Source organism: Phyllobates terribilis, unplaced genomic scaffold, assembly GCF_046119375.1.
Source record: "Phyllobates terribilis strain yellow unplaced genomic scaffold, ASM4611937v1 Scaffold_11__3_contigs__length_659146591, whole genome shotgun sequence".
NCBI lineage: Eukaryota > Metazoa > Chordata > Amphibia > Anura > Dendrobatidae > Phyllobates > Phyllobates terribilis.
This window is the reverse complement of record NW_027362771.1, coordinates 425,703,912-425,719,528: the sequence shown is the minus strand read 5'-3', so window position 1 is coordinate 425,719,528 and position 15,617 is coordinate 425,703,912. Positions and strand designations below refer to the sequence as shown.

The 15,617-nt window shown below is 41.4% G+C and overlaps 1 protein-coding gene across 2 annotated transcripts in view; it reads left to right on the top strand.

Moving 5' to 3' along the window:
* Positions 1-15,617, top strand: part of IQGAP1 (IQ motif containing GTPase activating protein 1) — a 160,904-nt gene that overhangs the window by 96,243 nt on the left and 49,044 nt on the right. For both annotated transcript variants that reach the window (XM_073653145.1, XM_073653146.1), the window contains 6 exons: positions 1,720-1,810; positions 2,151-2,314; positions 5,033-5,117; positions 8,119-8,282; positions 10,714-10,874; positions 11,997-12,121. In XM_073653145.1, coding sequence (XP_073509246.1) covers positions 1,720-1,810; positions 2,151-2,314; positions 5,033-5,117; positions 8,119-8,282; positions 10,714-10,874; positions 11,997-12,121 — 790 coding nt within the window. The remainder of the gene's footprint in view (positions 1-1,719; positions 1,811-2,150; positions 2,315-5,032; positions 5,118-8,118; positions 8,283-10,713; positions 10,875-11,996; positions 12,122-15,617) is intronic.

The following is a 15,617-nucleotide window of genomic DNA, read 5'->3' as shown; positions in this document are numbered from 1 at the left end:
TCCATGAATCCATAGACTTCTACGATCACGATCCTTTGCTGCAGTACGGAGAACACATCCAAGCCTCTATCTTCCTTCTGCCCGCACACAATTCCACATTTGCTGGGAAGATATCCATTTTTATTTTTGTAATGTTTGCCGGATATATTTGTAACAAGATCTGCATCCCAGATTTATACCTTTATTTTTAACATTCTATGGTTTTAATACATGGTGAATGTCTTGGCAAATGAACAATCACATCTTAATGGGGTGTCCTGTTTATATGTAATAAAATAATAAGAGAACCAGTGCTCACCCTTTAAACTAGAACTGCTCCAGCACCGCTGCCGCGTCTCCGTTTTCTTCTAGGCAGCGAGTCGGATGATCGGCGTGGCCGATCGCATGTGGCGTCAATGCTGAGGCCAGTTACCTGGGTGCCATGTGATCAGCTGCCCTAAAGTTAACAGAGATCGGCAGGGGCTGGATTGGCGGCTGCTTACGGGGATTTTCTATCTTACTGTTTTATTTCATTGCCTGCCTTTTAATAATAATAATAATAATAATAATAAAATAAATATATATATATATATATATATATATATATATATATATATATATATATATATATATATATATATATATATATATATATATATATATATATATATATATATATATATATATATATATATATATACACATACATACATACATATGTAATAATTTGTTTTTTAAAAAGGCATAACCACCCCTGTAAGCAGCTGCCACTCCAGTCGCTCCCGATCTACATTTACTTTAGGGCGTCTCGCCAGCCCCTTTAATGCTGGCTATACATATGAGATTAAAGTGGAGCAAGCTCGCAGATTTGAGCAGGATCAGTTTATAATCTACAGGTTTAGGGGTGATATCTGGCTGTTCCCATCAGTGAAGGAAGGATTAGCTATTTTGGATTTCCTGCAGGAGATGAGCTGCGTTTCTCAGTCAGATAAGCAATAGCCTATTCTATTGAGAAATCATGGAGGCTGATTTGGAGAGAAGGGTGACTGCTGAATAAGCTCTCGGCCCAGTGCTGCCCTCTGTGAGTGCTGGTAATGTGCAGTTTAGATTCATTCCCATCTCTACCTTTCATGACCAGATGGAAAGCACTGCTTCTAGGTGTCAGCTACCGGATCTGCTCTATGCTGTATGCAGAACTCTGATAGAAATCAATGGGAGATACAGGAACAGTATAGCAAAGTGAGCGCTGCTGTTGGCATTAACTCATATCATGGGCCCACGAGCCACATATCATTGCCCACGAGCCACATGTGGCTCTCGAACCACAGGTTGGAGATCTCCGTTCTAGAGAATGATCTTGTAATAAAGGAACACACAGAAAAGGTTCTGTCCAAATCACATAATCTCCTTCCGTTTGTGCAAATCATACTGTGGCCTTTTGTTTTCCATCACCCGTACCTATACAAATGTACAGTCTGCAGTATACTTTCTTTTTTAACCATATATCATTATATGGAATAATGTAATATACAGCACTATTTTAGCTGTAAATTAAAAAAAGAGCACGCCAAAAAGAATGTCTGAATAAAAAAAAATCCACCCAAAAAGCGCATCAAATTCCTGTAGTTTTGCACATGAGCTTTTACATGAATAGTTGGTCTGACTATATTTGAGCATTTGTCATGTTGTTGCTGATGGAGGTGTAACATTAATGGCAACCTCCTGCTTTCTTTGTGTCAGATCTCTTCTGAGAATGAGGGAGGAGAACGCGATGTGTATGAAGAACTGCTAACTCAAGCCGAAATACAGGGCAACATCAACAAAGTGAATTGTAAGTGTTGCACTTACGTGTGAATGGCCATGGCACACATACCGCGCGGATCCCTGTATCCTGTCTATGGTCGCCTACTTTCACCAGACGTTGCAGAGCACTTCTTCAATAAAGATTGGGTGATCCATTGTTTATTAGACCATTATCTCCATCATCCACAATAGTAGTCATGATATTTGGGTAAAGCGAGAAAATATGAGCGGCTGGCTGACAGTGTCTAGAAATATCAGATGGGTAATATCCAGGTGTCTGAAATCTACTGGCAGGGGGATCCTAGCTCTAGAATGAGTATATATGAAGTATATTCCCTAATGACTCTGCTTCTTTTCTCTTTGTTTAGTAAAATCCGCCATAGACAGGGTTGACCAAGCTCTGGAGAACGGCAGCCCACCGGTGTTGTATGAGGCTCTGAGCAGTCAAGCGCTGGCACTAAGAACATTGCAGAGAGACCATTCTGAATGGTACTTTAGTCAGCTGCAGAATGACAAGCAGCAGAAGCTGGAGGTGAGTTGTTTGGTGATCTGAGTAGATATAATACATTATTATTTTATATGAGTCAACCAGTGTCATGACTTTGCAGTAACACTGAGGTGCTTATTTGCCCCTGTGTGGTCTTCAGCTTCAGCTGCGCAGTAAGAACCTGCCTTAAATGGGTTGTCCAGATTTGGCACAAAAGTCTATATGACTGAAGACTTGTAAATTCTCTCAGCTTACACATTGCATGCTGTCACGATTCTCTGGCGCATGAAGTTGGCGGTTATGTGATTGCAAGTATGAGATGTTCATACTTCAAACCACATTCCGACTAGACGTGTGCGGCCTTGCTCAATTCACTTGTACTGAGCAAAGCTGCGCACGTCTAGTTGGAATGTGGCTGGGAGAATGCATATCGCATACTTGCGGCCACATAACTCCTCCTCCCCCACTCCCGGCACCAGAGAATTCTGACAGTGCGCACTGTGAGGATTAAAAAGTCTGCATTCACATATAATAACTGCAGACTTTTTTTCCAAATCTGGACAACCCCTTTAACCAACTGTCCTATAAACCTAAAGGAGTATTCTCAAGTTATTTATTTGCTTTAATTAGTTTCATAATTTGAAAATAAGCAAGATTGCAATTGACTTGCTTTTTCAATCTGTTTTTATTCGTCTGTAAGGAGAGCTTTTATCTTATGTAGTGTACAGCAGCTTTTTCTGGAGCTTGGTCGCCATAGTCTGACCAGTTTGTTTGCAGCAGTTACATTCCAGGACAGGGGTTAACTCCTAACACAACAGTCAGCTCTCTAGCTCATTGATTTCTATACAGCAGTTACCTGCTCACCACCCTCCCCATCCCTCATAACTCCTGACTGGGCTCTTACCAGTCCTGTAGAATCACAAATTTAATTCATTAGCAGAGGGGTCTGTAATTTCACCCCACCTCCTAAAGGACTTTCTATTAAAAATCTGGTCCGTTACAGGTTGTGGGAGCTCTGCATGCAGAACGGGAATCCCACGGCCCTCCTTGCTTTGAAGAGTGAGCTATTGCTCTTTGCACTAACTACGCGTTGCCACGTATAACGTATATAATTACTACACAGAGACCGAATTATTAACGCTGACCGATAACACATGAGATGTCCGTCTTTCACAGTGAGTCCCCACTCTGCATGCAGGGGTTTCACAACCTGGTAGGTTGGGAACGGACTGAACTCTAGGTTGGTTTTTTATGGGGGCAATAGAGACCCTTCTGCTAAGGAGTTATTTGGAAAAATCACTAGTCTAAAGCTGCTCACTCTTTTCTTAAATTAAAAAGGGGCAGCCCGAGACTGGTGATAGGTTGTCTTTAAGCTGTGTCCGTCAGCCGTCCACCAGTGTATGTGTGGGCACAGATGTGATGATCATGGTGATAAAAGGACAGGAGTCAGGATATGAATTGTGAGAACTGGTGCGGAACAAGAAAGGCATCAGAATGGTAGTGGGAGGCACGGATTATGCGAAGGTGGTTAAAGGGGTCTTCCCATCTCCATGTGCAATGGTTGGCTGTTTCTGTCGTCCTAATCAGGCGCATTGTATCCGTAACTGCCATTAAAGTAAATAGGAGTTATAAAGCATGGAGGCACGGACGTAGAGGATGGACAGAAAGATAATCCAATTCCTAGCACTAAGAAAAGCCGACTGTAATATGGAGAAGGTTTGCCCTCCGGACCTCATATAAATGTGTTTATCCATGAGCAATTGTGGTGAGTCAGGAGAGGCATCAGGCTGCGGGGTGTCCTCACGGAGGTGCAGACTATTGTGTGTCCCTGCTTTGTCCTCTCAGTCTATGAAGACATTCATGACCCAAAGACATTTTCTGTCAGGTGCATTTATGTGCACATCACCATTACGCCTGGTGTTATGGCAGCCGCCTTTTCATGCGGAAGCCTTTGATGACACAGTCCTTCCACGTCACCTTGTTGTCAGCAGCAAATGAATTGCGGTTTATTTGGATTGCGCTGATTTACAGCTATTTAGTGTTCATGCCCTGAATACATCTGTTGTAAGCCAAGCGTGCCCGTTTCTTCCTGAACCTCTATGCTGGCTGGGCGTGGATGTGCCTGCATGCCCACAAGCACATGTATAGCTCCTGTATGTGCCGGCATTTATAAATAGACGTCAATACAAAAGACGCTCAGTGTGGAGGCATGGAATCTAGGTGTGTGTCCGGAGGGAGGCAATGCAACATTTTATGTCATCTATTAACCCCTTGTCCAGAGTCTGTAAATCCTTAAATTGCTAATACCAATAGCAAGATTCCTAGTGATAAAATATATATACCATGTGGGTTAATCCAACTACTTTCTGCGCACTCGCATATTAGCAGCATAAGCTTTCAGCTGCCGGGAGTGGTAGTTTTGCAATGGCTGAGAGCCAGGGCTTGGTGATTACTGCCCCGGTGGAAGTCTTCCAGTCTTCCAGACTTGCTGCATGCCTAAGGTTATGGAAATTGGGCAATGTGATTAGCATTTACTTGATAAGTGAAGTCTTACTGCTGAAAACTGTAAGACATAGTCAGACATGTCTAGGGCATATTCCGTGCGTACGCCATAAAGACTCACCCTATGAATAAAAGTTCTACAATTTCTAATCTCATACAGCTGACCTTTACTGTATGTAACCTGTGATAATAAGCATGTTTTATTCTAGTTGATCCCCAGGCTTATTACATGTACTGATGTGTCCCATGAATTCCCCACAGAACGGCTTCTCTGGCCCCCTACAGAAGGAGGAGCTGCAGGCTGGAGTTGACGCTGCCAATGGATTAGCACAGCAGCTACAGAGGAGTAGGTATCAGTAACACCGAGTGTAGTAGTGTGTGATGGTGGGAGACAGGTAAGGGCATGAATGAGTCAGACTAATGGCTAATCCCGGCCCCCTCTTCAGAATGCACTCATGGCAATGCTCCAGGTACTCCATAGTAGCACTAGATGGAAATAATGCATTCTTGTTCCATCTACCATACCTCTTATCTAGAAGAGGCCACTATTACTGTAATTGCTGCTGCTGGTGAACACAATGCAGCCTGTTCATGGTGAACATAGTGGATGTAATAACAGCTGTACAAACTTTGCAGCCATTAAACCCCAGACCCACGTAGCTGCAGGGGACACTGCGCAATCATTTTTGTCAGTGCAAATCCAACATAAAAAGTTGTGCGGAAAATTGGTAGTTTGTATTTAAAGAGAAATTTTGTCGCCAGCAGATATTTTTCTAGTTTTCTTTGTATATGGCTGCATTTACATACATCGGCCGACCGTGGCAGTTTAAACGACCACCGATCAGCTACAGTTGAAACCAGAAGTTTACATACACTATATAAAACGACTCATATACATGTTTTTCTCAATATCCAACATGAAATCAGAATAAACCTTTTCCGTTTTAGGTCAATTAGGATTACCATAATTTTTAATATTTGCCAAATGAATAATGAGAGAGAGAATGTTTGAAGGCCTTTTATTACTTACTGCAAAGTCAAAAGTTTACATACATTTCATTAGTATTTGGTACCATTGCCCTTGAACTGAATGACTTGGGTCAAACGTTTGGGATATCCTTCCACAATCTTATCACAATAGTTGGTTGGAATTTGGGCCCATTCCTCCTGACAAAACTGGTGTAACTGATCCAGGTTGGTAGGTCGCCTTGCTCGCACCTGCCTTTTCGCTTTGCCCATAAATTTTCAATAGGATTGAGATCAGGGCTTTGTGATGGCCACTCCAAAACATTGACTTTATCCTTAAGCCACTTTGTTACCATTTGGGCAGTATGCTCCGGGTCATTGTCCATTTGGAAGTCCCATTTCCGCCCAAGCCCCAAGCTTTAACTTCCTGGCTGATGTCTTGAGATGTTGCTTCAGTATTGCCACATAATCTTCTTTTCTCATGATGCCATCTATTTTGTAATGTGCACCAGTCCCTCCTGCAGAAAAACAAGCCCACAACATGATGCTGCCACCCCCATGTTTCACATTTGGGACGGTGTTCTTAGGCTTCCAAGCTTCTCTTTTTTTCCTCCAAATCTAGAGATGGTTATTATGCCCAAAAAGTTCAATTTAGTTTCATAAGACCACAGGACATGTCTCCAAAAATTAAGGTCGTTGTTCCTTTGTGCATCTGCAAACAATTAATCTGGCTTTTTTATGTTTCTTTTGGAGTAATGGCTTTTTCCTGGCAGAGTGGTCTTTCAGCCCATGTTAGTACAGTACTCGTTTCACTGTGGATATTGACACAATCTTACCAGCTTCCGCCATCATCTTCACAAGGTCTTTTTGCTTTTGTCTTTGGGTTGATATGCACATGTCGGACCAAAGCACGTTCATCTCTAGGACACAGAACCCGTCTCCTTCCCGAGCGATATGATGGCTGGACATTCCCATCTTGTTTGTACTTGCATATAATTGTTTGTACAGATGAACGAGGCACCTTCAGGTAACTTGAAATTGTACCCAAGGATGAGCCAGACTCGTGCAAGTCCACAATTCTCTTCCTAATATCTTGGCTGATTTCTTTAGACTTTCCCGTGATGCTACACAAAGAAGCAGTGTGTTTCAGGTGTTCATTAAAATACATCCACAGGTGTCTCTCTAATTAACTCAGATGTTGCCAAGAAACCTATCAGAAGCTTCCAAACACATGACATCATCATATGGGCAGTACAGAATTGTTTAAAGGCATAGTAATCTTAGTGTATGTAAACTTTTGACTTTGCAGTAAGTAATAAAAATGCCTTAAAACATTCGCTCTCATTATTCTAGCATTTGGCAAATATTAAAAATGATGGTAATCCTAATTGACCTAAAACGGGAAAGGTTTATTCTGATATCATGTCAGATATTGAGAAAAACATCAATATGTGTCTTTTTATATAGTGTTTGTAAACTTCTGGTTTCATCTGTACATGCAAGACGATCAATGGTTGTTTAGACTGGTGGACTGCACTTTTATGCACAGAGAACAATCACAGTGCAGTTGTTCTCTGTGCATAGAACATCATGTTCTCGGCAGCACATGTCCTGTTTACAGCAGGCGATGTGCTGCTGAGGAGAAAGATTTTTAAGCACGCTTACATATAATTTAACGTGCAGCATGAGTGTTTTGCTTGTTCATCTGGTCATTTGCAGCCTGCTTATACAGCTTGATAATGGGGACACGAGCATATAAATGGGGGTCAGGGGGCTGTGTACATGATTGTGTGTTGACCGCAAGTATATGTCCCAAAAGACATTTGGCTTCCTGTAACTTTTAATGTGACAAGTGTCCAGCAAAGTACTATGTAATATCTCTGTTGTTGGGGTGGATTGCTAATATGGGACACTGAACGACACGTAATGGGCAACATATTGAAATAACAGGAATTTCAGCATGTTCGAAAATTTACAAGTCATCCCCCTGACTTTTCCTCCTAAAATTCATTTATTAACTGCAGCTGTGCTATGTAAGCGCATTATCAGCATAATGTAGTGACATCATTTCTAACGTTTAAATTATAATGGTGACATCACCATTCCAGGATAAGGGCTCGATCAGATGAGCGTGTTTTTGGTCTGTGTGCTGTCCGTGTGCATGACAGGCCATGCATGTACAGAGAACAGACTAATGTGAATAGGGCAGTTCAGATGAATGCAGCGAATCAGACTCGCACATTAAATTCATTGGGTGTGTAAAAAAAGGATGCTATACGGACACCAACCCTCTGGCATTCATTTTTAATGGATCTATTCCAATTATTGACATAGGAAACTATATATGGCCTTGTAAAATATTGTAATTGTTTTTTTTACAGGGCAGGCGGCAGTGGTCCGCATTAATAATGCCATCAGAAAGGGGGTGGCTGAGGAGACTGTACAGGAGCTGATGAGCCCCGATGCACAGCTGCCGGAGGTCTTCCCATTTGCAGAAGATCTTTATCAGCGGGAGCTCTCCACATTACAGCAGCAGAGCCCAGAGGTGAGTGCCAGATTGTGAGTGTAGAAGTGGGTGAATTAACCCTATATGCTATGATTATGCCACAGCAAGGCTTTTAAAGAGGACCTGTCAGCATGTCAAGTGTCCAGATTTTGCTCTTATTTTATTCCCTTTGCTTCCTTTAGTATTCTGTTTTTGAATTTTATAAATCCGGCATACAGTACCAGAATTATGGGCCTTTTTATTTAGTGTAAATTATTATGGGCTTTACTAAGGGGGTGGTGCTCTCAGGGTCTCTTGGGGCGTGCATTATTGTCCTGTGAGCAACACCCCTTTGCAAAATAACATAAACATTATCAGATGTTGGATTTTAATAAAAATGGAAATCCTAGGAAAATAGTGGTGTAGCATAGCTGGGAAGGACAGAGTTAAATCCCAGCTCTTCAGGGTCTTGATTAGATACACCTGTAGGGTTTTGCTAAGAACCAGGAAGTAGCTTCATTGAGTGGCAGTCTCTTGAGGGAGAGTCAGTATGCTGGATGGAGCAGAGTTGAGTGTGCTTCTAGTGAGTGACCAGCCAAAATGTGAGCTGTAGCTGAGCGAGACATGCAGAGGTGTCTCTCTGAGTGGAGACTGTGCTAAACATTCTGTTTGTGAGAGCTGGAAAGAACCGTGTGTAAGCTGCAGCTTGTTCAGTGTGAACTGTGCTTTTGTACTGTTTGGCGCTGTAGGCTGCTGGAGCTCGGGCTGAAGGTGATACCGCAACTGGTGGGATTGTGCCTCTTTTGTGTATGAAGTCTGCTTTGGGAAAAAGGACTGTAATCTGTTGGGGTGAGCCAAACTGACATATGTGATCATGATTAAATGCACAGACCGTGTGCAGAGAACAGCAAGCATCAGTGGTTACTATGGACAATAGCTGGTTTGTGTGATCGAGCTGGGGCTAGCTAAGCCGTGTATGAGTATCCAGGGTCTGTTCTGCTTATTTAGTGTCTGTACAAGACTAGTGATTTACAGGTGCATCTCACTAAATTAGAATATCATCAAAACGTTAAATTATTTCAGTTCTTCAATACAAAAAGTGAAACTCATATATAGAGTCATTACAGAGTGATCTATTTCAAGTGTTTATTTCTGTTAATGTTGATGATTACGGCTTACAGCCAATGAAAACACAAAAATCATTATCTCAGTAAATTAAAATAATTAACAAAAACATCTGCAAAAGCTTCCTAAGCGTTTAAAAAGGTCCCTTAGTCTGTTTCAGTAGGCTCCACTATCATGGGGAAGACTGCTGACTTGACAGATGTGCAGAAGGCAGTCATTGACACACTCCACAAAGTCCCAGAGTTCCAATTTTTATTTGGAAATCAAGGTCCCAGAGTCTGGAGGAAGAGTGGAGAGGCACACAATCCAAGCTGCTTGAGGTCTAGTGTGAAGTTTCCACAATCAGTGATGGTTTGGGAAGCCATGTCATCTGCTGGTGTAGGTCCACTGTGTTTTATCAAGACCAAAGTCAGTGCAGCAGTCTACCAGGAGATTTTAGAGCACTTCATGCTTCCCTCTGCCGACAAGCTTTTTGGAGATGGAAATTTCATTCTCCAGCAGGACTTGGCACCTGTCCACACTGCCAAAAGTACCAATACCTGGTTTAAAAACAACAGTATCACTGTGCTTGATTGGCCAGCAAACTCGTCTGACCTTAACCCCATAGGGAATCTATGGGGTATTGTCAAGAGGAAGATGAGAGACACCAGACCCAACAATGTAGACGAGCTGAAGGCTGCTATCAAAGCAACCTGGGCTTCCATAACACCTCAGCAGTGCCACAGGCTGATCGCCTCCATGCCACGCCACATTGATGCAGTAATTGATGCAAAAGGAGCCCCGACCAAGTATTGAGTGCATTTACTGAACATACATTTCAGTAGGATAACATTTCGGATTTTAAAAACATTTTTCAAGCTGTTGTTATAAAGTATTCTAATTTACTGAGATAATGACTTTTGTGTTTTCATTGGCTGTAAGCCATAATCATCAACATTAACAGAAATAAACACTTGAAATAGATCACTCTGTTTGTAATGACTCTATATAATATGAGTTTCACTTTTGGTTTTGAAGAACTGAAATAAATTAACTTTTTGATGATATTCTAATTTACTGAGATGCACCTGTATGTTTCAGCTTGTTTTGGTGCTGTGCAACCTGTGGAAGTAATAAAAACTGCATTGCCTGTGTGAACACTACCTAAGGCCTAATACTACCAGAGAGGATGAATCCCTACAGTGGGAATAAAATAAGAGCAAAAACTGGCCACTTTTGACAAGGTGACAGGTACTTCTTAAGGACTCCTCATTCAGCACATGAAAATATACACTATACAGGGTGATAGTGATTTATACTTTATTTATTCTTCCACTCTAATAATGATCCCAATTAGTGAAGTGATCTGAGACCTTGTTTCTGACAGGGGAACCTCACTCATCCGGAGCTCTCAGTTGCTGTGGAGATGTTGTCCTCCGTGGCTCTCATTAACAGGGCTTTAGATACTGGAGATGTCAACACTGTGGGCAAGCAGCTGACCTACCAAGTCACCGGCCTGATGGACGTCGAGGATGAAAACCTGCAGAGGTTTGTAAAAGTGAATTCATCTTGGACTTCATTAGAGAATTTCTAGGGAAAGAACTTGTATCCACCTCCACGAATTCATTCCGTTACGTTGAGATTCCTTTTCAGTGATTGAAGTTTTCTTAAGAGTCATTTAATTCAGTGGCAATAAGGGGGAATGTGGCATTTAATGCAGCACTTTATTACACGGACTCTGCATGATTTTACCACAGTATTTTCACTCTTGTGCATGAGGCCTGTGGGTGATTACACCTGAGATTATTTTTTTCTCAATATTACGTCCACATTTTTGAATAGGTATTATGGAGCCGCTCAGATTATGCCTACCAAACACGGGCATGTTTAAAAAAAAAAAATTCTGTTTTGTGTGAAAAGACGATTAAAGTATTGCAAACTGCAAAGCATCTGTATGCCATGGGTATTTCACTCTTATTTGAAAGAGCATTTCCTCTTTGTAGCTAGAGGCTCAGCCCATTAGTGATATAAATCTGTAATATGGTCTGCGATACCATTGCATTGCACAATTATATATATTAGTCAAGCTGTCTATTCAGAAAGGAAGACTATTAGAACGCTATTGCCACCTATTGTAAGTAGCAATCGTAAAAGTTAATATCAATCCTTTAACGGGCCTTGCCATATGACTTAGGATAAAAGCCAAACCATAATCTCAATTTGCAGACATGAGTTTCAGGGTGTTGCCCCTCCTCAGTGCAAAGCACGAGATCTGATTTTGCTAGGAGAGGGAGGCCTCTGACTTGGTCTAGGGAGAGAGACATGCCAGTATAAGGAGGCTTAGGCCATTATAGACACAGGCATTACCAGTAGGTTTAAGTAGTCAACTACTTAAAATATTCGTCCATTGTTCCATCACATAAAATACATATTTATAAATACTCTTATCTGTAGAAATGATGATTTTTCTAACTGTCCAATCTTGAAACACGGCAAACAATAAAGTTATCTTTTGAACATTAAAGCAGCTAGTAATCATTACGATTGCTTGGAAGCAAAGTAATAGTGCCGAATATTGCTACATGTAAACAGACTATCATTCAGTTCCTCTAGATTATATTACATAGCACATGCTGTTGTCCATTGTACTGATTATTCTCCTGTTGACAGGTACATTGATGAATTGATGAAATTGAAACAACAGGCTCGGGAAGAAGGGAATGAGTTTATTACATGGAACGATATCCAGGGATGTGTACATCAGGTCAATAACACTGTACACGAGGAGCACGCCAGTAAGTTGTTATGATAGTTACTGGAATCCTTAGTAATACACACTTGACTATTCCATTGTGAACCTGCAGTCCAAAAAAATGACATGATGGAGGTTTCTGAGACCCTGCAGCGTGTAGGTGATTTGTCATGAAAAGACTGCCTCTTCTTGGTCCCAGTAGCTCTCTACACACGTGGTCAAAATTGTTGGTACCCCTCGTTTAATGAAAGAAAAACCCACAATGGTCACAGAAATAACTTGCATCTGACAAAAGTAATAAATTAAAAATCTTTGAAAATGAACAAATGAAAGTCAGACATTGCTTTTCAACCCTGCTTCCACAGAATTAAAAAAAAATTAAACTCCTGAAATAGGCCTGGACAGAAATGATGGTACTCCTGAAAATAATGTGACAAAAGGGACATGTTAAATCAAGTTGTGTCCACTAATTAGCATCACAGGTGTCTACAATCTTGTAATCAGTCAGTGGGCCTGTATATAGGGCTACAGATACTCACTGTGCTGTTTGGTGACATGGTGTGGACCACACTCAACATGGACCAGAGGAAACAAAGGAAAGAGTTGTCTCAGGAGATTAGAAAGAAAATTATAGACAAGCATGTTAAAGGTAAAGGTTATAAGACCATCTCCAAGCAGCTTGATGTTCCTGTGACTACAGTTGCACATATTATTCATAAATTTAAGATCCATGGGACTGTAGCCAACCTCCCTGGACGTGGCCGCAGGAGGAAAATTGATGACAAATCAGAGAGACGGATAATACAGATGGTAACAAAAGAGCCCAGGATAACTTCTAAAGAGATTAAAGGTGAACTTCAAGCTCAAGGAACATCAGTGTCAGATCACACTATCCGTCGTTGTTTGATCCAAAGTGGACTTCATGGGAGACGACCAAGGAGAACACCATTGTTGACAAAAAAAAAAATCCTAAAAACGCCAGACTGGAATTTGCTAAACTACATGTTGACAAGCCACAAAGCTTCTGGGAGAATGTCCTATGGACAGATGAGACAAAAATGGAAGTTTTTGGCAAGGCACATCAGCTCTATGTTCACGGACATAAAAATGAAGCATATCAAGAAAAGGACACTGTCCCTACTGTGAAACATGGGGGAGGCTCTGTTATGTTCTGGGGCTGCTTTGCTGCATCTGGCACAGGGTGTCTTGAATCTGTGCAGGGTACGATGAAATCTCAAGACTATCAAGGAATTCTAGAGAGAATTGTGCTGCCCAGTGTCAGAAAGCTTGGACTCAGCGCAGGTCATGGGTCTTGCAACAGGATAATGACCCAAAACACACAGCTAAAAACACCCAAGAATGGCTAAGAGGAAAACACTGGACTATTCTGAAGTGGCCTTCTATGAGCCCTGACCTAAATCCTATTGAGCATCTTTGGAAAGAGCTGAAACATGTCGTCTGGAAAAGGCAACCTTCAAACACGAGACAACTGGAGCAGTTTGCTCATGAGAAGTGGGCCAAAATACCTGTCGAGAGGTGCAGAAGTCCCATTGACAGTTACAGGAATCGTTTGATTGCAGTGATTGCCTCAAAAGGCTGTTCAACAAAATATTAAGTTAAGAAGAACCATCATTTCTGTCCAGGCCTATTTCATGAGTTTAATTTTAATTTAAATTCTGTGGAAGCAGGGTTGAAAAGCAATGACTGACTTTCATTTGTTCATTTTCAAAGATTTTTAATTATTACTTTTGTCAGATTCAAGTTATTTCTGTTACCATTGTGGGTTTTTCTTTCATTAAACGAGGGATACCAACAATTTTGACCATGCAGGAATGGTGCCCATATAAGACTGATTTCGGCAGGAATGGCCAACTATCTTAAATATTTTGTCGACTCCCAATGTTTCACTGGGAAAGAAGGATAAGGCATCTTGAATTCCACTCTCCGTGTTTTTATTCTCAGGGTAGATAAGCCGTCACCACGTATGTGTATGAGGGAAGCAAAAAGAATAGCTGTCAGCCAAACGTTCAGCTGACAGATATTGGGTACCTTTTAATCTATTTGGTCTTTCAAAAATTCACATTTTACTCTGTTTAAGATGATGTCTTGTTTAGATGCTTGAAACTAAATGCCGGAAATATCTGTCATACATCTCTTTATCTGTGTGCGTACAACTGAAATGTTTCATTTATCATGCATAAATGTGTATATATTATAGTCTCACTACACTGGGAACTATATTTTCATCAAACTTTGTATAAATCAATAGTAGAAGCAAATATAAGAAACTTTATACTATATCTTAACAGAGAAACATGCTTCTATCTCCACTTATGATCCACTTCTAATCCTCCCCTCTGCCTCCTGAACTCATCCACTCTGAAAAAAAAAACATTCTAATGCCATCATGCTCAATACAAGATGGATTCCAGCACAGTAAGGTGTCTGGCTACACCTCCTTTTGTATTTTATAGAGCGTAGGGGTAAATGAAGAGCAGAGGTGAAAGATTGTGCTGATCTTGCTAACAAGTCTTTTACCCCCCACCAAAGCTGAATTCAGATCTACACAGCTCCGTAGCATAGCTGTGTAACATACTCCATGCTGTTGCTGCTTTTCTCTGCCTGCTAACTAAGGAATGAAGAGCAGGAATCCTTCTGTGTGCTGTGATGTGTATGGGACTGGGTTGTTGGTAGTCTCCTCCCACCAGCTGTGAGTCAGGCTGTGTGCCCACTATGCGTTTTTCAAGCTTTTTTGCCGCGGAATTTCCACAGCAAAAACGCTTAAAAAATGCTTGGTAATACGTGCCCCATGGTCCCCAATGATAATCCGCATGTGCTGTACACATGCTGCGGAAATTTCCGCTGCGGATTAACATTGCGGAAAAATACGCAGCATATCCATTAATTGTGCGGATACGCAGTGTAATCGCCGCTATTGACTTGCATTGTACCATGTGACATTCGCATCACTGCATCTGCACAAGTGGATATCACACGGTTCAGTGTGTGGATGGTACCCAGGTCTAGAGGAGAGGAGACTCTCATCCAGACTCTGGTACCATAGAAAACTGTAAAAAAAAAAAGAATTTAAAATAATAAAAAAAAAAAGGTTATACTTAACTTCTGATGTCCTCCCGGTGTTTTCTCCCCTCCGTCTGGTCTGCTGTATGGGTCGCGTTGTTGTGAAAGACCTGCCATGACGTCATTGAATCATGTGACCTGTCACATCACTCAGTGATGTCACCGCAGGTCCTTCACACCACCGCGAGCCGCCCAAGACACCGAACGCAGCAGAGAAAACACCGGGAGGACATCGGAAGGTGAGTATAATCTTTTTATTTTTTTTATTTTTTACCATTCTTATTCTTTTTTTTTTTTAACTAACTTGATCACACTACTATAAATCCATGACGGTTGCATGGATTTATATTGTGTGAACAAGTTGTCAAGCACTTATCCAAGTGATGCTAAAATCGCTTGGAAGGCGCTTGTCAACCCGCATGCGGAAATGCATGTGAAGACCGCTTCACTTCCGCATG